This window comes from Trachurus trachurus, assembly GCF_905171665.1.
Source record: "Trachurus trachurus genome assembly, chromosome: 1".
Lineage (NCBI taxonomy): Eukaryota > Metazoa > Chordata > Actinopteri > Carangiformes > Carangidae > Trachurus > Trachurus trachurus.
In genome coordinates, this window is record NC_139891.1 from 24,288,034 (window position 1) to 24,309,203 (window position 21,170).

Consider the following 21,170-nt stretch of genomic DNA (forward strand, 5'->3'; position numbering starts at 1 on the left):
AAAGAGGCTGAGAGCTACTGATTTTTTTTCTTCAAATCCAGTCAACGGAGAGGATTTACAGATAAGATATATTTGTTTGAATCAATAGAACATGTTAAAGACGTGCGTTTAGTTCCTGTCGGTGAGCACCGTGACGTAAAGGTGGTGGCAAATCTTGACAATCTGAATTAAACCTTTGTGCACCGATGACCACAAAAAAAGAGCAGACGTGGAAATGGTTTATTGTAGCTGTGTGACCCAGATGTTTATGACCAGCGATCTGATATCATCAATGACTGAAGAGAAGCACTCGTGTGCCGATGAGCAAGATGGAGAGAAAAAAAAAAAAAGTTACTGTTAGTATAAACTATCCAAAACGTTATTCATCATCGCTCTTCCGACTGATTCACTCAGAGGCCGAGTCGTTTGTTGCTTATTCATGCTGCCGAATCTGAAACGCCAGTGTGTGTATGAATAACTTAACACCGGTGTGTCTACTCTAGGTCTCAACAGTCCACATGTGCGTGTCCGTGTGGTATCTGCAGACACTCATATTGGTGTTTGCGTGATCAAATTCACAACCGGGAGAATATTTACTTATGTCCAAATATTTATGCTCTTGCAAATATTTATGTTGCAGGGTCTCCAAGAGCTTCATGGACTCACACTTTCAAGGCTAGACCAACACAAAGAGTAAGAAAACAGGAAGTGAACCTCAGCACACTTCAAACAGACAAACCAAAGACAAGTACGAAGACTGTGAAGGAAAAGTATGTTTAGGGGGAAAACCCAAATATATACAGTAAATTTAACGAGCAGCTAGTTCATAATTTAAAAAAAAGGACTCCCTCTTTAAAAAAAAAAAAAATTAAGATTTTAAAGACATAGAATAACAATACTGCAACACTGTACAGCTGTTTCATCTCCAACTGGACCAGATGTTCGGATCTAATGAAGCCAACAACAGATCTAGCAACATAGATTTCATGGCTGTGTTTGTTTGCGTTTATTTATTTTGAATACAACTATGGATAAATTCCTAGATGCTAACTATATACAGTAGAGCAATGATAAATAACTTTTAACATTGGTTTCTAACAATACTGAGTCCTAACATCTGTTTGTCTCTTCTCAACTTGGCTCAGTACAAATTTCCAGTCATCTCTTTTGAAGACATAATTATCAACTATCTTAATCACACACTTAAACAATGGATGATTACAAATTATTCAGAATCTGTAGTGGGTGTGACACAAAGGGATCCAACAAGAAATGACAGAATGAGTCAGTTTTGGGATAATCATACAAGTATTATCCAGCTGTTTGCGAAAACATACAGTTCCCTGAGCAAAAGTGCTGTCAACCTGTAGCAGTCCATCGTGCAAGGAGAAGGTCCTGAGGGTTTTTTATTTGAATCTCCAAGAGCCTATACTTTTCCCACGCCTGAATAATTGTTTAAATTGTTCTACTTGTGCAGTTCACATGTTGGCTTACTTCAAAGACAAAAGTATTTAAAAAGCCATTTGGTCCACAAGAAACACATTACAGAGCACATCCATACAGCTGGAACCAGGACTCATCTCACTGGCATAAACATGTGTGTATTACATTTACCAGATCAATGCATCTTGTCATTTAAGTCAACAAAGCTGTTAATACCAGCTGTTTTAAAAAGTAGCTCACAGTCCAAATGTGTCTGATCACATGCGCACGGACAGGCCAATGCCAAAGAACCTGTCTGTAGCCGTCTACCACTGACTGATTGTAATCGACAGCCCAATCAAAATATCAGAAAAACTGTTCAATGGTTGTCAAAATGACTTTGTTCAAACTCTAAATTCTGGATTTGGCCTCTGAGGACTTGATTGGGTGTAACGAGATTGAAATTTCCTATTTTAAAAGTAAGTCATTTCCAAGATTTGAATATTTCTCTGACTACATCAAATGTGCAGTTGTGAGCTAAGAGGCCAGGGTATGATTTTATCAGCGGGATGGCTGAGAGAGGATAGCAGGGGGAGACGCATAAGAATACATTCCAAGGTCTTATAACTTGGGACCTGTCACGTACAAAAACATTACGTTACAGTGCCTTGTCAGGAGGAGAGGGCTCTGTCAGGGAAATTCATTTATTTGAAACACGATTATATGTTGTGTATAAATAACCAACCTTTTCGTGCCACTTGAGGCCCTCCAGTCCTGAGCCGCTTGAAGCCAGCTCACAGTAAAACCGGCTGGGAGCCAAATTAAAAGGCACTCAATTTTTTAGGAGTCTCTCGTCTGATTCTCCCCTCTCAGCTAGACTTCACTTCCTGTCAGGAAGCCCCCCTTGACCCGCAGCTCCTCCAACACAACACACCCCGCCGCCCCCGCTCCGCCTGCATAGTTGGCAACGATAGGGAGCCTGCACGACTAAGTGCCAGTTGGTGTTGCGGTGTTTTCTCTACGTCTCACAGGAGAGCACCTTTTCAAAGAATATACAGCATGATATTATCCTCTGAACTGGAGAGTGAAGGTGGGGGGACCCCGGGCCGAGTGGCACGCCTGCAAAGCCGTGCTGGAGCAGATCACAGGGCGAGGGGGCGAGCGGGGAGGGATCGAAAAAAATAACACTTTGATTTGCACTGCTCTTGAACCTTGTGTGCTTCTTTAACTGCACAGTGGGGTGTGGGTCTGACTGTGAGGAAAATGATGGGGAAAGTATTTTTGTCCCTTGGCTTCATCACATTCCTCGCCACTTCTCTCACCTCTCTCAGCTCCCCAAGTGGTTCATACAACATGGTCTGCTCTTGATCCATCAAAGCCTCACTGGCTGGAGAGGAGAAGAAATGTGTCCACTGACAGATATGAATTACTATTTAACAATCCCAACATCAGATCCTGCTTCTACCAACATCACATTCAAAATGAGCAACTAAGAAAGCAACGTATGAATACGTAATAAAACATACAAAAGTGACCGCTTACGCTTTAATGTGCTGCTCATTTCTTTTTTGTTTGTTTGCTTTCCACTGTCTTTTCACACTTAACCAGCAACTGGCTTCCTCCTTTCTCAGATTATACTACTATTTGGTGTATGACGACTGAAGGGTTTGAGACTTCGACTCCTCTGCCCACTCCCTCAGAGGGTCAAGGGTCAGGAGGAGCCAAGTGTTTGGGGCGGTCAATGTCTCTCTCCCCGCTGACCGAGGCAGAGAGGTGCCCATCTGTTTAACAGGTTAGCTTTGGTGAGACTTGGCTGGGAACGTATGATAATGTGGACTCATTGGATTAGCACGTTAACATTGATGTTATTGAATTACTATTAAGGGATTATCTGCATTAGTGGCCTCAACAAACTGCTATTTGCTTAGATCACAGACTGTATGAGTCAACCACAGAGGTTCAACACACCGCATACTCTGCAATATCAGAACCTGTCTACATATAATGAAGACTAATATATCCACAATAACAATTTAACATGGTCATGTTCCGCAGATATTCTTTATCATGCCAGTTTATTGCGTGGGCATGCTAACCTTTGATAATTAGCACTGACAGTTGAAGCTGAGGGGGGTATTTATTGTTTTTAGGGGCAATTGGTCATAAACCAAAGAATTACATTAGAATAATGACCTTTTGGTTGTGCTTAAAGAAACCACTTTAAGAAGTCATGAGAATTTATAGTTGGGGGTTGGGGTTGTGAATGTTTGTACCCAGTTTTGTATAAATTCACATTGTAAATGCTGAGATATATGACTGGAAAAATTTGACCTGCTAGTAGCACTGGAGAAGTCGGATCTCTAGACAGATTCTTCCTCCAGGGAACATGAATGTCTGCACACAACTTCATGGCAATCCATCCAGTAGATGTTGAGATATTTCAGTCTGGACCAAAGCGGCAGACTGACTGACAGAGCGGCATGTATATGGTAGCATGGGTAGAAGTTCAACAGCGGCATCACTTTTAATCATTACTCAATGTAAATTGGAGTATCTGTTGAACTATTTCCAGTGGAAAATGGATGGTCAGAAATTTTGCAAACAGACATTTGTAGTTATATTTTTGAAGTGTAATGTTTTAGTAAAGGGAAAAAAGGTTGTTTTCTTTAATCAACCCTTAAAGAGCTAAACAACATAATCAATATAGATATTACAGGGCATTAAGTTGCTATAACTCTACGGTGAATGTCAAAAGAGACAAAAAATATATAATCAGTTTTGTGTATTTCTTCACTGGTTAGGAGGAGCAGTCTCTCCTATCTGGTGCTGACCATCATAAAACCAGCGCCCCTTCACCCTACGATTCTCGCTCTACCTTCCTTCCACTCCATGTACAGAACGCATGGCTGATAAATGGCAGAAGGATGGATGGGCTGACAGAGCGGCCGGACAATAATGGCTGATCTACAGGACACAAATGCAGCTACTGAAGAGATTTATGGGCCTCTGCTCATCGTGGACTGTCCAGTATCCGATGAGATGATTTCTCAAAAGCTCTGGACGGACGGGAGTGAGCGCAAAGAGAGAAAGAGAGAGCTCTTTCTCTTGTCCCAGCACATTATTTATTAATCAGATGTTTTGGGTGGAAGCCACTTCAAGAAGTGCACCCAGGAAACAACAGGCTGGCCGTAAATATGACACAGACGAGAGAAAACAAGTGCGAGAGAGAGAGCGAAACTGTCAAAGTGAATCAGGGGCATGGAGAGAGGGGGAAGAGTGGCTCTTCACATCCACGCGTCAAGACCCTCAGCAGACGTGGTTCATTCATGTAATATGCAAGACCTTTGGGGAGGCCATCGTATTTAAGGAAGGATTACACTGTCCTGATGCTCATGTTAAAAAAATCTCCATTGGCAATTTACACGAAATCATCTAATTAACACCTGAGGTTTGTAGACAAATTTGAGTTGGAAGAAGAATAGAAGAAATAAATCACTCTTGACTTTGAGTGAATACTGGTAATTTGCAATCCAATTATTGTTTTAGTAACATGTATGTATCAAAATAACATAATTCTCATTTATAAAGTGGCCATTCTCAGTAGATCTGAAACAGTACTTTGGTTTTAATTTAATAATATGCAACAACTTTTAATATCAGATTCATCATTTTTTTAGATAGTTTTTGATGGGGTTAGGGTTATCTAAATGTTTGAGGGTTCTGCACTGTTTGTTGTATAAAACATGCAATTAAAACATAAGTGGTCAAGTGAACATGTCAGGGTATTGTTTACTGTTTTCCAACATGTTATCAATGAAATGATTATTCGAAAAAACTGCTAATCCTAATCCTGCCTTTGCAAAAAAAAACTATGTGAACTGCAGATACACTACGCTCCTTCCTCCTTTTTTGAATCAGTATTCTGTTACAACTCCAGTTTATGATCATTAATCCTCACTTTGTATATTCAGGATCAATATTACAGCGGAGAACAAGGCAGTGTGCCACCCCAACAGTTAATGTCTGATCAAAATGGTCCTTTAATTGGGAGCACTGTTGTAGTTGTTAAGAAATGGAGCACTATCAAACTGCGGTTTACAATCCCCTCCTCAATGCCAAGCTGATGTGGCCGCCAATGCAACTTTCATAGGATCCCTGATTAAAAACTGCTCTGCAGTCCCTAGTCTCCTGACCCTTCACCCTGGCTCCACTCCATCTCAAAGCTCAGGAAATTAATTAAAATTTCACAGAGGTGGTATCGCATCGCATCGCCGATGAAGGTGTGGGGGGGGTGGGGGGAAGAGAAAAAAAAATCAATCAAAATCATCTCCATCTACTCCCTCCACTGGTTGTCTTGAAGGCAGGAAGGACTCACAAGATGGCCAAAGAGGCACTTCCTGTGTGAGGATTGAGTGCTTCCTGTGCCGGAGGGCCCGACAAACTTTACTAAATAACGTCATCAATCACGGCACCGGCTCACTCTCACTGCCCCACAAGGAGAACCAACACACAAATAATTATACATTGTTATTTAGCCCAGAGGAAAGTCTGTCCCTGTTTTCCTCTTTTCCCCAGTGAGAAGCAGCGTATCGCCCCCACCACCACCATCACCAGCACCCCCTCCTCCTCCTCCTCCTTTCCCCCTTTACACAACAATAAAATTACATTTGCATTAGCTGTGAGAGAATTTGGTTGGATGATTTATTGAAGCAATCAACACTGCACTGGCCAATCGCTGAGAAAGAGAGAGAGACAGTGTGTGTGTGTGTGTGTGTGTCTGTGTGTGTGTGTTGTAGTGACTGGGTGGGGTAGCTTGGAGCTTAGAGAAAGGAAGAAATAGCTTGGGCTGGGGACCAAAGGGGGAAGCGAGGCATGAGCTGTGCAGCGGAGCAATCACCAAGATTCTGCCTTTGATTAGATTAGCATTAAACAACACCCTGACAGATATGACAAATAGGTGCATTAGAGCCTGTCATTCTTCTCTCTTTGGTTTTCTATCTAGCGCTCACTCGTGCTATTCCTTCATCTCTGGACATTATGGGGCTCACATTCCCTCCGCGTGTCCCACTAGCCCAAATCCAACGCGCTGCCACTGACATCCAGAGCAGATGTGTAATCTGACTGTATTACCTTTTTTTTTTTTTTTTTTTTAGAGAAGAAACGAAGTGAGTAATGGGAACCAAACAGGGCAGAGGGGTTAAAAAGGGGGAGAAGGTGGAGGAAACAACGCCAGATGACAGGCACTATTTCTTCTCGAAAATAAAGCTGATAAAAAAAAAAAAAATGCAGCGCGCAGTGGCCAGAGGTGTGCCATTAATCAGATGTGTTTTTGTTTTATTGGAGATCTTTGATTTTTTCATGAGGTGCTTTAAATAGCCAAGACAAACAAACCGGGCCAGAGGGGAGTTATTATCTGTTGTCCTTGTCATTGTGTGTATATGAGGGCAGTTGTGTGTTACACTATGAAAATAAGTCTCTAAACTGAATAAATACAGTTTTTGTAAGAAACGAATTGACGAGTAAATATCCACACAGAGTAAACGAAGCAGCCGTCGGCAGCCTTATGTCACCTAATGCTAATCAGCCATCCTGGAGTGATGTATTGACATCTCTGATCATTGATCTGCCCACGCCTGCTTATGATCCTCGAATTAGTATTCATGAATCCGGCAGCAGCTAAATAAACTTGGCAACAAAACACCCACAAGACAACAGAGAGGAGAAGGATAATCAATGCAAAGCACCATCAAATCTACATTATCCCTCCTCATCAGTTTGGCCGAGGCCACGAGGGCCAGCGCTCGGGTCAGAGGTGATGCGGACAGGTCGGCCACCCTTGACCCTCAAACCAATATTTGTGGCCATAGATGCCTTCTCTCCGGTTTCTCTAGCCCGTACTCGGGGATGGGGCGTATGTGGAAAAGGTGGACGAGGCAGTGTGGAGGAAAGATAAGACTCTGGACGGCTCACTGTGTCCACTGTGGTGCTGTGTGGATTTACTGCACTCAAGGTGAGCCATGATCTGGGGGTGGAGGAGTGGAGGAAGAGGATAAGAAAAGATAAAGATGCCAGACTTGCCTGTGAACACAGAAGCATGACGAGCTCCACGACAGAGCTGCTGGACTTCATGCACACCAGGCCTGGAGGAACAGGAAACAAAGTGAGTGAGAATAAACAATCATTTTTGTGTGTGTGTGTTTTTTTTTTTTTGTTTTTTTTAACTTTGTTAATCTTCTTGGATAATTGTGAAAACATAAACGTACGAAATAACACACATACAGACTCGCATTACCTAACATTGTGCCATCTGCAAGGGAGCTGAAAGTATTGATGGGCCTAATGAGCTGACATGATGTTACTGTAAACTAATACATATTTGGACCTTGTATTACTTGGCCAGCATATGTTTCATTGATCCCTCATGGCAATCCCTAGGCTTTCAGAGGGCAGGGGGCCACTAGAGTGTCCAGAGTCTGCTGTGGGAGCACAGACGGTGAGAAGGCAGAGTAGCCTTTGGTCTTTCGGTTGCTCTTCATATGACATGGACACACATGCAGACAAACACAAATACATGCACACACACACACACCTCCCCCTGCCTTCTCTTCAGGACCCCTGCAGCTATCAATCAACTTTCCATTTTGTTTGGTGGCAGCAGACATCCCAAACACTGCTATTAGTGGCCTGGCCTCTGACCTGCCCCCCCCCCCTGGAAACCTTCAGCACAACTACCAGCTCTGGGCCCAACGTGCACTCATCACAGTGCTGGACTAACAACAGCGTAGATGTGTTGTTAATTTAAATGAGGGCAGTATTTATAGGGAGCAGCGTCCTGAAGGTTTGCAAGGACAGTCGTGACAATGTCATGTCATCCTCAAAAACAAAACAAAAAACCACAGCGGCGGGGAACAGGTGTAGCCTGCCAGTGAACCAGCATCCGAGATGTGTCGTCATGATTTTGGACTTACTTGTGCCCTCAATGAGGAGCTCTTGCCCGTGGCTGCCCAGCAGGGTCCGAGACAGGAAGGGGGCAAAGTCCACGAAGATCTCCCTCAGCAGAGGAGCCGCCTTCTCCAGAGCGTGCTCCAGGCGCTCAGAGATACTAAAAATAAAGGGTTTGGAAATGAAAGAGCATGTGATGAGTAAAACAAAAAAATAATTGGCATAAAACTTCAAATAAATTCTAGAAATTGCAAAATAAAAAATAAAAAAAATTAATAAAACCTGTTTTTCATGTGAACAGAGAAAAATTGGAATAAGCACAAAGCGACAATCAGTGAAGATGCATAAATAGCTGACTGTGTGTGCTCATGTGCATAAATAGGTGACGGTGTGTGTGTGTGTGTGTATGTGTGTGAGAGAGAGAGAGAGAAAGAAAGAAGGAAAGAGAGGGAGAAAAGAAGATGAATCACCTCATATTGGGGGCTGTGTTCTGGGTCACAGGGGAGAGTGGGGGGACAGATGGCAGGCTAGCGCTGGCTGGAACCTGGCCGCCTGCTACAGGGAGAAACCAAAGAACTCTGTTATTAGTCTGGATGTTGGACAAGAATAGGACGCTGCACACGCACACACACACACACGCACGCACGCACTCACACACAAACTCACACATACACATAGCAATTCATTATACAGCCATGGTAGCACATAAACCTGTAAGGAAACATGCCTCTTATGAAATAATACAATGGTCTCCATTCAAATGTATAGAAGAGGGGGATTTATGGTCAAATCGGGACATCGGGGGTACAAGTATAATTTTATGGTTAGATAGTGGATGATGTACTCCGAGCACAATATGTCCATCATGAGGTTTTCATGATGGAAACCTTTAAGCTGCGCACTGAAAGGCTGATAAGGTTTCACTGTCAGCTGGAGTCATACTTTAAACAATGTGATCATATCTGGATGCTGTTTTCTTTGAGAGCCATATATAAAACACATGTGCAATGTGTATAGACAAGTATTTGTTCCAAATGCTGTGTGTGTATTATCATTAGTGTTACACCTGTGTTGGAATGTGAGATGATGAAAAAAAAATGGCTGTGTATTTTTTCCTTTCCAATTGTTTTTCCTCATAAAGTCATTACATACCAATTTACCCCTCTGGACTGTTTTTGTGACTGTTTCATTATACAACTAAAAGGTGCTTTACGACTTCATTCTGGAAACAGAGGAGCACAAGGTACAAAGTCCATGTTTGATTGATCTGGCAGTAAATTTGCTTCCCTATGGCTCATAAATAAGCTAATGCCCAGCTGAATATGGAGGAGGGGGATTCCTCTGGTGTTTCAGCGGGCTTGTTTTTCCAGCCAGGACAGTCTCCAAGCGGGGATAACTCTTAAGGAATGACAGACAGTGCAATGTGGGCTGGAATGTGCATGTGTTTGTGCGTGCGTTTGTGTGTGTGTGCGTGTGTGTGTGTGTGTGTGTGTGTGTGTGTGTGTGTGTGTGTGTGTGTGTGTGTGTGTGTGTGTGTGTAAGGTGTTAAGCAGCGCCATGTGGGCCTGGTGAGAGTGTCCCTCTCAAGCTGAAATAGCTCCTTCAAACCAGAAAAAAAGAGTGAATGAACGTCTCCATTAGTCCTCCCACTGCTCCACTAAAACACACACACACACACACACACACACACACACACTAAGCATATTTACCCAACACTGCTCACTGACACCAGGAAACTGATGCATACAGCTTCAACAGTTATTCACATGCACACGCAACAAACACAAACTCGCCATCCAAGTAAATGTAATATCTCATCTCCCCCCCACAAATAACACTCCCTCTCCCGCTTCTTAAACACACACAGACTCCTTAGTGAAAAACGTTGCACATTTATACACAGTCACACAGGCAGAGAGGTAACAAAAAAAAGCTAGACATTATTTATTGTGCTTGCTGACTGAGTAAATAAAGGAGAGTTAGTGTGCTCATAAAGTTGTGATTAAAATAAATGTCTTCAATTATTTAATTCATTCAACTAAATTCAGTTGTATCAGACATCACTATTTTCCTAATGTCAGGCTTATAGTAAAAAAAAAATACACAAAAACTTTTTTCCAACATTTGTATTTACACAAATAATATTTATTTTTTGCATTTTTTTCAGGTTTTTAAAATATTCACATGTTTTTATTCTGAAGTCTTAACTTATAATCTTATTAAAGCTAAAATATAGCTGAATTAGTGTAATTGTAATGTTTCCGGTTGTTCTCTCCAGCCTTTCATAACTGGATTACATTGTGCAAACACAGCAACATTTTCCTGCCAGACGCACAAAGAAGCACAATCTATAAATAAATATTGCCTTTCATAGCCGACTCATCCAGGCTATGACTTCGCTGTCCCTCACAGTAACACTTGGTGTGTGTGTGTGTGTGTGTGTGTGTGTGTGTGTGTGTGTGTGTGTGTGTGTGTGTGTGTGTGTGTGTGTGTGTGTGTGTGTGTGTGTGTGTGTGTGTGTGTGTGTGTACACTCACTAGGTGCAGAGTCCGTGGAGGCGCTCTGGGAGGCGTCACCAGAGGACACAACAGCGACGCTGTCCATAGGCGTCTCAGCAGACACCGATGCAGCAGTGGCTGCTGGGACAGGAGTGGACGTTCCTGAAGATGGCTTCATGCCGGGTTTCTTGGGTGCAACAGCAACACTTCTGTAAAGACACAAATTGTAAATTTAATTGTAACCCAGACAGAAATTCTTCGTGAGAAAACGCTGATGGTTGAGACTCTCAGGTACAGTCTGGCTGGAGGAACACCAACTCTGTCATCACCCCATTAGACTAGAAGAGTTACTACTGTGCAACTTTTCTGCAGGTGTTCCACGTTTGTGGATGAATGCATCATTTTAAAATAGTTTGTATCAGAAGTCTTTCCTCTGCACTAATGTGCCAAGTGTTTACCAATAAAATGCACCTGCCTTGTGAAGAAAACACGTTTTTGGTTCAGATTCAGTCTCTGCTTTTTTAGTCTAGAGAGAGAAAGTCTCTCTCTCAGTATCTCAGGCTTTCTGGGAACTATTTCATGCGGCGGGAATCAAGAATTAATTTTACATGCAGTGAAAATATATCAGTAGTTGTAGTTATCCATCATAGACAGAGCCTTCATTAAAATAAGAGCATTACAACATCTGCTGTGTAGACTAGGTGCAAACCTTGGTTTGATACAAAAGACAGATGAAGCCGTTTTTTATTCATTTTGTACACTTGCACTTGCCAGGCTGTATTTCATATAACTGAATGTAATCCTTCTAAATAGGGCTCATACACGTGCCTAATGATACCAGTGCAAATGCTTTAGTGCAAATATCAAAATCAATAGTTCTTTTAATACATTCTTTTAGAAAACAGCATTTCTTAAAAAAAAAAAAAAAAAAAACACCTTTTAATTGAACAAATTGTAACTTCTTGATTAATCAGTTTTTAATTGTTGTATTACTAGACTAGAGTATACAGCTGCTGTCCTTCGCAGAAATAAAATACCTTTTAAATTTAAAGTAAGCCCTAGAGACCAAAAATATCAATATAAAAGTTGTATCATGTGATACATGCTTTCAATGTTTATGTTCTCCCAGCACTTCAGCAGAGAACTGAACAGTTAGAACTGAAAAAAAACATTTTGGTTTGTTATACAAACTTAGCACACACGGATTTAGATTCACAATTAACACGATCAAAAAAATCCACTACGAACACAATACTCGATTAAACTAATCAATAGAAATATTAAAACTGTGAACAATTATTTTGACTCAATTAAAATAATTTTTTGATCATCAACTCTGATGATTACAAATCCCTGACAGCTACTTTACATTTTTACACACAGTTATCTGGGAAACGATACTGCTGCATCTTTAGTCGTCCCTGGTGTAAAGTAACAGGAAGTGTTTCGCGGAGTGATGTGGTACAACTGAGTGGAGTTCAAGTCGCATCCGGCGAACAGCAGATGGGAGGAGAGCAGCATGCAGATAAGCTGTCAGTTTAAACCAGGGCTCTGACAGACCACTGGCCATATCAAAGAGAGCCTGGACCTGCTTATCAGTGCTGACATAGGGGAAGCAGGCTCTAATCACTGGCTACTGCTCCCTCTCAGAAACACAAACCAATCCGGGCTTATCAAGATAGGCAAGCATGCATCAAATGCAGAAAATTTAAATATGGAAAGAAAATACTGGGAGCATACAGACAACAGGGCTGGCATGCATACCTGCACATTCCCACAGTGAGTGTGTGCGCATGCTTTTATGTGAAGGGATAGTTGAATCTGGCTCCCTGTGGTGCAGACAGGTAACTGGCTGCAGTATCAAAGGCTGTTCTCAGTTGATTTAAGGCAGCTGATCAGATCTATTAAAGTTACTGTGAATGTTAAACCCTGACAGTTGACCTTTGCTTCCAGTGATCTATGATTTGAGAATAACAGAGCTGCATACGGATCCCAGTGGCTTGACAGTTGTGTTTAAAATACAAAACGCAATACTGAGAAGGTCCAGAGTGATACATAAAAACTGAAGTAGTGATACAGCTGAATGAAATCTGTTTTGATAGCCAGGGAAAGGTTGGAGATAAAATTATCTGCTAACTTTTTTTCCTTGTGTTTAGATAGCGAGTGGGGCTGGGTGGTGGTATCAGGGAACCAGGGCGGTGCAGACGTGAAGCACCCCAGGTGTCAACAGCAGGAGACACACGGAGGACTCCTGCTGTGTGGAGGCTGGGAGTGCACGCGTGTGTGTGTGTATGTGTGTGTGTCCACAAATATTTGAATATATGCATATGAGTGTACAAATAAATGCATGAGTGCACAAGTGTGTACGAGTCTGCCAGTGAACATGTACGTGTATATGTTTGGCCTTCCATCTGTTCCCCCAGCAAAGGCCCAGTGAATTATTCAGCAGGTCATTAGCCACACTTATCATGAGTGGGCCGCCCCAGTCGATTAATCAGCCGTCAGCGGTCCCACTCAACCCACAAACAGGAGCTCAGGGCAGTGGATGTGTCTGTGTCTCTGTGTCTGTGTGTGTCTCTGTGTTTGTGTGTGTTCACTAGGCCGAGGCTGAATTATTTAAAGGCTTTAACCTACAATGGATAAGTGCAGTAAGCACTGTGATTCCAGTAATCTCCACTATATCAGGCTGTTGTTTTTTCTTAAATAAGTGCAAGAATGAGTAAGGAAGTGTCAGTGGTGTGTGTGTGTGTGTGTGTTAAAATACCACTCTCTAGAGTATTAACCTCACAGACAGCTCATGTAAAAGGGTGGGTTGGGAGAGAGAGGGGGGGGCAGCAGAGCTTTGATCTCTTTCACCTCGTTTCAAACAACCATGTGCATGTAAATGTTCAAAATGTTATTCACTGACCGTACACGCAGAAACATTTGCACACACGCTCTACTTTCAAAATCAACTCTAATTTAGTCCACGATGGCGTCTGACACTCTGTCCAGCTGTGATTGGATGATGATGGCTGGTGTGGGAGGGACATTACCTGGATGCCATCAGTGATTTATGAGTGGAACAACTGTGACCTGAGGGTCCACGAAGCATGAGAAAAGCACACATCTCAATATTTTGTTCTCAATGTTTTTGTGTGTGCTGCACAGTATTGTGGCAGCATGTAACTTATTTCAGACAAGAGGCTAAAAAAGCGATAGAAAATGATGAGATTTTTTTCTGGACTGGCAGAAAAACCCTAACCCTATTTAACTTTTATAAATTATATGTAAATATGAAAAATACTACAGGTGAAATAGACCTAAATTTTAAGTCTGTACAGCCAACATTGGCTTGGTTTATGGAAAAAGAAGCTTGTAGTGCATAGCTGATTAATAGACTACAATCTGTGTGTAATTTAAACATTAAATATTTTAGCTGCATTTGGTTTTATTTATGGTTTAATAATCTAATAATAATTTAATTTCCATAAGCCAGTCGCATTTACGCACACATTACTACAGTACCACGTCCATCATTCACTAGTAATATTAATCCACATAACAGATTTTTACAGCCAGTGACATAAAGTTAGAGAAGAGCTGTGGTTACATGTGGGATCACCACTGAGTGTGCTCTCAGTAAATCACAGCAGGTGGACTTGGTGTGAATCTGTTGAATCCACGGTGGTAAATTTCTCACACTCTCACTTTTGCAAATTGTTGACCAAGATATAAAAAGGAAAGTTTTCACTGTTTAAGTTTTGTTTGCGTCCGACACGCTCACCCTCTCCTCCTGAGCGGTACGTTAACAACACTTCACCATCAACACACAACTCATCTGTACATCAGCTCTCTCATGCACACAGACTCTGCTGCCAGGAATGCAAACAACTACACCATGTATATCCCAGTGTCCAACACACACACATATTCTGCTGAACCATGCAGTCTAAATCACCGCCTTGTACAATGACACTGTTTAGCTCTGGTTAGTGTCAGCAAATATTTGCAGACTGGCTGTCATAACAGGGGCATGGCTGAGAAATGGATGGGAGAAATCCAGCAGGTCTCCACTAGAAAATAAATCAGGAGGGATACTTCACCCTGTGACCCACCGCCCAGTTTTTATCTGGGAGATCCCTGCTTTTTACATGCATTGGACTCATAAATCCAATCCTCAGGGTGAGCAGAAAGTTGCCATGTTTTGGCAGGAGATGTCAGTCCAGAATGTCAGCACTGGTTTGAACTGGTCACACTGGATGACTTACTGGTTAGTGGGAGACGCTGCACAGTGATGGAGCCATTATAACAAGATAATAAACACCGTTAGAACATAGCTGTATCTGTGGTGGGTACAATTTGTAAGGGTTAGGACTAGAGACTGCAGGCTGATGACGAATTGTAATTGAGGAGATTAGTAAAGTAATAATATAGATTTAAAGTCAATGGAGAAAAAATAATGGATATTTGGGTTATTTTGACAGAGAGATATTACAGTAAACTGGGTGTTTTAAATCATTTGGTCTGGCAAAAGAAACAGTCTGAGGATGTTGCCCTGGGCTCTGGGACATTGTGATCATCATTTTTCACTGTGTTTGGACATTTTACAGACTTGAGGATTAGCTGGAGAAAAAAAAATGGCGAGATTATAGGATAAGGCCAGTGGTGTTCTGTATTTTCATATTGTCCGCAAATCCTGCAAAAAGACCACAATTAACAAAGCATTGTCTCTGCCGTCAAAGCCTGTTAACTGTGATTTATTCCTGTTCATCCCCTCTCCGTCGCTGCAAAGAAAACTAAAAAGAACACTGTTGGTTTTGGTGTTTTTTAAGGGAAAACAAAAAATGTTGAATATTACTGAGGTTCATCCCTAAACTGCTATTGAAAATCATCAAGACGTTCATGTGTCCAGAGACTAGTCGCTGTCCTCTTTTAAAAGAAGGGAAGCTGGGGTGAAGGTTTGGTTTGTCTCTGTGCCTGGGCTGTATACCTTTCATGAAAAAGCTCCCATAGGCAGCGAGCAAAGCTGTTAGTCTATGTTCTCCAGCTCTCCTGACGTCCTCTCTTCCTACTGAGTGTGCTCAGCGGACAGGAGCCAGTCTAATCCCCCTGATATGAGGAGCGCCCTGAGACCTGACAAAGCATTCCTCAGATAAAGACACGCGATCACAGAGATGCCGTGGAATTCCCACAGTTGGGGGTAGGCAGACCGACTGTGTCTGTATGAGTGTGTGTGTGTGTGTGTGCGCAAGTGAGTGCAGGAGAGAGAAGCGGAGAAATGTTTTCCCCAATACATGAGAACCTTGACTTGACATCACCCCCGTGGAGACTTCTTCTCCCATCTCTCTCCCTCTCACTCTTTTACCACCCTCCCCCTCCCTGTGCCGTTTGTCTCAGAATCAACGCTCCAAATGCAAACCAGACCGGTGACCATCCTCTCTCACCTGGGTCCGTCTGTGGCTTCAGTACCCCGGCTCTGCGTTTGAAGCCTTTACTCCTGACTGTTCCCCCACAGCACCTCCAGGAGTAATGCAAATTATACAGCCTTTATGCCGGAGAGAAGGAGGGGGGGCGGGGGGGGACCCCTTTTGAATGTTAGACAGGGAGAGACGAGCGGCAGGAGAGATGAAAAAGAAAATCGTTAAATATCAGTGACACAGTGAAAAGAAACAGCTTCCTGCCAGCTTCGTCTCTCCATCCCAGACATGACTCCTGTTTTCCTTAAGACAGGTTCTTTGTAAGGCCGTTTGCTCGGGATGAGGACTTGCAACGACAGCTCAAAGAAAGAACAATGGGAGTAAGAGGGGAAGAGTCGGAGACTAAGATTCCCCCGGTTCAAAACGGTTTTTGTTACAGAATGTTTTTTCAAGATCCAACAAAGCCTCCTCGGAGGATACCAAGCTGAGATGTCTTCAAGGTCTGACTTTCAAAAGTACCCTGCAGTTATGTTGGGATAAATGGCATGAAACTGTCAACTGTGAAGCCCGAGAGTCACTAGAGTATTCACCATATGGGCTCTTGAGAAACTGATGAAGCTGTCAGGACTACACCCATGTCAAGGACAGGGGGAATTTCCGTCCAGATTTTTTTTTCCCACAATCACCAGTATGCACAGCAGAGACGTAGGATTTCCCACAGACACCGCAGCAAGAAGTGTGTATACTAAGCGTGAACCTGTGCGCTCACCTATCAAATAGGAACTGCGACGACTCTCGAGCGGCTTCGCCCACACTTCCGAGGAACGCCGGTGGCAGCAGGCTCGGGTCCACCATGATATCATCAGTTGGAGCGCTCACGAGGCTGCGCAGGATGTCCTTCACATTCTTGCCCTTTGAATCAGCGGGCAGAGAGGATCTGACCTCAGACGACAGCGTGGACAGGGCCTCTGAGATGGCGTCTGGACCGTGAGTCGCGCCAGAGGATGACAGGTCCGCCTCGCTCGCCGCGGCTGAGGTGTGGTCGTCACCGATGCCAGAGTCGTAGCGCCGGAGAGAGACGCCGTTCTCTACTTCCAGTCCGGCAGAAATGGCACCGCTGTCTAAGATGAACACAAAAAAAATAATGAAGTGTGAGTGTGAGCACTTGAGTTACATGATATGGAAGATTAACAACAGCAGTGGTTCCCGAACCTTGGGAGAAGCAAAGGTGGAAAAATAAAATACTGCTACTGCTGGACAGAACTAACAGTATGTACACTTTCTAGACTGGGTTTGGGTTAGGGCAGTGGTTTTCAACCTTTGGGTCGGGACCCCACGTGGGGTCGCCTGGAATTCAAATGGGGTCGCCTGAAATTTCTAGTAATTGATAAAATTACTGATAATATGTTTTTAACCAACACCACATCTTAATCAACTGTATTCTATACTTTCATTTTCTTGAATATAAATCGAGTTCAAATAAATTGGAGCATAACATCTGAGCTGGCGCATCTTGATTGACAGGGGGGGTTGCCAGAAATTTGTGATGTCAAAATGGGGTCACGAGCCAAAAAAGGTTGGGAACCACTGGGTTAGGGGGTTATTGTATTTTTGTATAACTTAAAGGGACAATGAGGAGTTTCTATTTGGTTATAAAAAAGTCTCACGTTAATGTGGATGAATCTCCGCTACCCACACTTGTTCATGGGCCCATTTTCGATAAATATATCGTTTTGTCTCTATCGTTATTTTGTTATTATTAGTGGTGGTGGAAATGCTGGTCGAGCCGACCAGCATTTCCTTACTTTCGGTTTCGCGGACGCTCATGAGAATAACGCCGCCGAATCGCTGTTTATGGTCGGGAGTCGGGACTACGACGGTAACTGAACCTCTTTGAACCTCTGACTTTAATTCTTGATGAATGAAAACATGAGTCCGTCTTGCGCCGGTCGAAGAATTCTACGATGCGCGCGGAGGCTCATAAATGTAGTGTGAAAACACTTCGCTTTTCCAAAACTCCTCGTTGTCCCTTTAATATTGTACAGTTTTATCATACTGTATAAATTATTTACATGAAACCTGCACCACAAGAGAGAAAAACACTCTACGACTGACTTGCAATATGAAACGTTTGTTTGTATTTCAGGGGTCACGAGCAAAAGAAATGTTGGAAACCGCTGCAGTGCTTCACGCCACAATGTTTCTTTATTTGGATAAATATTTCAGGTGGAACTTTTTCCCCCAGAGCTTCTGTATACCTGTGCTCCTGGCAGACTGGGATCGCTGTGGGTGTTTCTTGTCATTGTGGGGCTCCAGGATGTCACGGTACTTGGACACCATGAGGACCGAGATGAAGTAGACCACAGCAAGAGCCAGAAACTGGGCCTGCTTACTGTCCTCCTGGAACAAACAACACACACTAAACGATCTGTGCACTGCGCGTGTGCGTTTCTTCTTCAGAAAAGTAAATTCATATAGATGCTGCCTTGCTTGGTGCATTATGTGCATACAACATATGTGTGAATGTGTCCGGTGGGCATCTCACAATATCTCTGAAGACGACGGCCCTGAGGCGGTTGATGTCCATGTCCTGGAGCAGCCGGTCCAGGTCCCTGACCGGAGACATTCCACCTGTCACCGCATCGACAGGACTCTGCGTGCGTGCATGAAAATGAAACTATTACCACATGTTACTGTCCAAAAGCAAAGTCCGCAAAAGCACATTCACTTCTATACCAGTCAGGATGTTCAGTTATTCATGTGCACTTCATGGGGTAGGTTAAGGTTTCACAGCTTAGGGAAGCCATTCCTCCTGGGATCGTGTCCTTAACATAATGGCTTTTCTATAGAGCCACTGCATTATAAATGAGCTTTAACACCCGGTTCAGGGAAGAACAACATGACTTTACTGGAAGTCACTGTATCAAATCAAAGGGGCAATGACAAAATCCAAGTGTAGTGTAACAAATAGCAACCAGTGTGGTAATATAATAAGACATGAGCTAATGCAATAACACTTGGTTGTCGTTGGTGAGCGGGACAAAGGACAAAGCTGCTTCTGGTTCACCACGGAGTACGGGAAAAGGATGTTTCTGTTTTCAAGTGCAAAATAACACAAATGGAAAACCAGTAAGGGAGACCAGTAGAAGATCACTGAGATGTACAGGGTTATTTTTGCATTTTGAGGGAGAATTATTTTTAAAAATGAGGCGAGGATATGATCTGGATCACTTGCCTGTGCAGCGGCAGACTTGGCCGTTCCGAGCACAGTGCTGGGCATGGCCGTGTAGTTTGAGGCTGAGCTTTCTGTGCCCTGCTTGGACTGGGCCTGCTGACACTCCAGACAGTTTCTCACTGCCATTGCACACACTGGGGGAGAGAGAGAGAGAGAGAAACAGGTTTTTTAGGAGAGAAAATGTAAATAAAGTCACTCCGAGAGAAATTATGTACACCAATTACAGTATGTTGACATTGTTTCCAAAGAGATGACACCCAAAGCAAATGCGTAAAAGAAAAATGAGAATGTGAGAATCCAGCTCGTAAAAAAAAAACTGAGAAAACCCGTGCGAGGAGCAGCCGAGAGAGAGACAAAAACAAAAAGGAAGAAAAAGTGGGGGCCACAACAAGGTCAGTGCTCTGGCCAACTCTGGCAGCATCATTCACTCTTCCCTGCTCCACCTCTCCTCCCAAGGTCACAGTGCAAGGGTGTGCTCTTGAATCACATCCACCGTGCAGCTCCCATAACAAATGACACTGCTGGGGTGTGCACATGCTGAGTAGGCAGCGAGACGTGTCCTTCGCCCGCAAAAAAAATATCTTGTGCTCTGACAAGTTTAGGTGGGTTCAGAACTGGCACACTTACCATTTGTAATCTAATGTACTGCTCTCCTGTTTGAGCCCCTCCCAACCCCCCACTGCTCTGTGCTTGACAACTGACAAATGTTAACTCTCAGCCATTTAGATTACGAAGGAGGGAATTATTCCGTCTGGAAATGGGCTCGCTTTTTCCATTAGGACTACTCTTTCATACGACCATTTATAAAAAAGAGGGGGCAGGGAGGGGTGGAGACGCTAAAACCTTGTTACAGTCTTCCAAAATCAGATTAGGTGCCAGCAATGGGGAGCACATACCTCATCAAATATTCATTTCATAACGGCTGCTTTCTAAAACTGGACTTGTGGTACGGTGGCATCGCTTTCCTGCAAAAACCCAACAGCAGCCGCAACGGCGGGATAATATCTGAGAGGAGAAGTGCTCTCCGTACAACATGTTTGCATTTTGACGGCCTTTTTGTATGAAACATTTTCTCTAATGAGCATCTAAAAGCAAAAGCAGATACCTGCACATGCACCATTACATATATAGAACAAAGCATGGAAGAAATTATTTAAATCAGTGCACCGCTTCCAAGCAAGTGTGAGCGTAGACCGTGTTGATCTGTGTTTGCAGAAAAGGTTCACCATTGAAAATTAATAATGTAAGAATTTCAATATATTTTATTCAGCTAGAGCGAGGCTCAGCTTTTTGATGCTGTCAGAGGAAACTTTAATAGCCTGGAACAGGAGCCAGAGAAAAGGCCTCGGGCTACGCAGCAGTACAGTACAGCCAAGGCCATTATGGAGAACTCACTACATCATGATAGCAGCCATTTTAGAGCGTTGCCACGCAGAGGGGTTATAATAACAAGATAAGAGAGTGCTGATACGAGCAGAGTGAAGGAGGCGAGGGGATGAGAACAGCAGAAGGTGATGAAGAGGAGGAAGGAGGAGAGGAAAGGGAGAATACAGGAGGGAGGGTCAAAAAGGCTACAGGGAGCCATGACTGGGGCTTATACCAGAGGCTACTGCCGGCTGATATGAGGCGGATCGATGAACAGGGGGGAGGACAGAGGGCTTAGTAAAAGGAGGAGATAAAAAGACGGAAGTTCAA

General features: G+C 43.2%; 1 protein-coding gene across 7 annotated transcripts in view; it reads right to left on the bottom strand.

Annotated features, from left to right (window-relative positions):
- The window catches only part of lrba (LPS-responsive vesicle trafficking, beach and anchor containing), a 191,645-nt gene that overhangs the window by 108,368 nt on the left and 62,107 nt on the right, over positions 1-21,170 (bottom strand). For 5 of the 7 annotated variants that reach the window (XM_083982697.1, XM_083982702.1, XM_083982700.1 and 2 more), the window contains 8 exons: positions 19,476-19,609; positions 18,786-18,893; positions 18,499-18,640; positions 17,010-17,361; positions 10,881-11,050; positions 8,814-8,898; positions 8,370-8,503; positions 7,480-7,541 (listed from right to left, as the gene is read on the bottom strand). In XM_083982697.1, the coding sequence (XP_083838823.1) occupies positions 7,480-7,541; positions 8,370-8,503; positions 8,814-8,898; positions 10,881-11,050; positions 17,010-17,361; positions 18,499-18,640; positions 18,786-18,893; positions 19,476-19,609 (1,187 nt within the window). The remainder of the gene's footprint in view (positions 1-7,479; positions 7,542-8,369; positions 8,504-8,813; positions 8,899-10,880; positions 11,051-17,009; positions 17,362-18,498; positions 18,641-18,785; positions 18,894-19,475; positions 19,610-21,170) is intronic. The other 2 variants (XM_083982701.1, XM_083982698.1) reach the window with 1 other exon arrangement.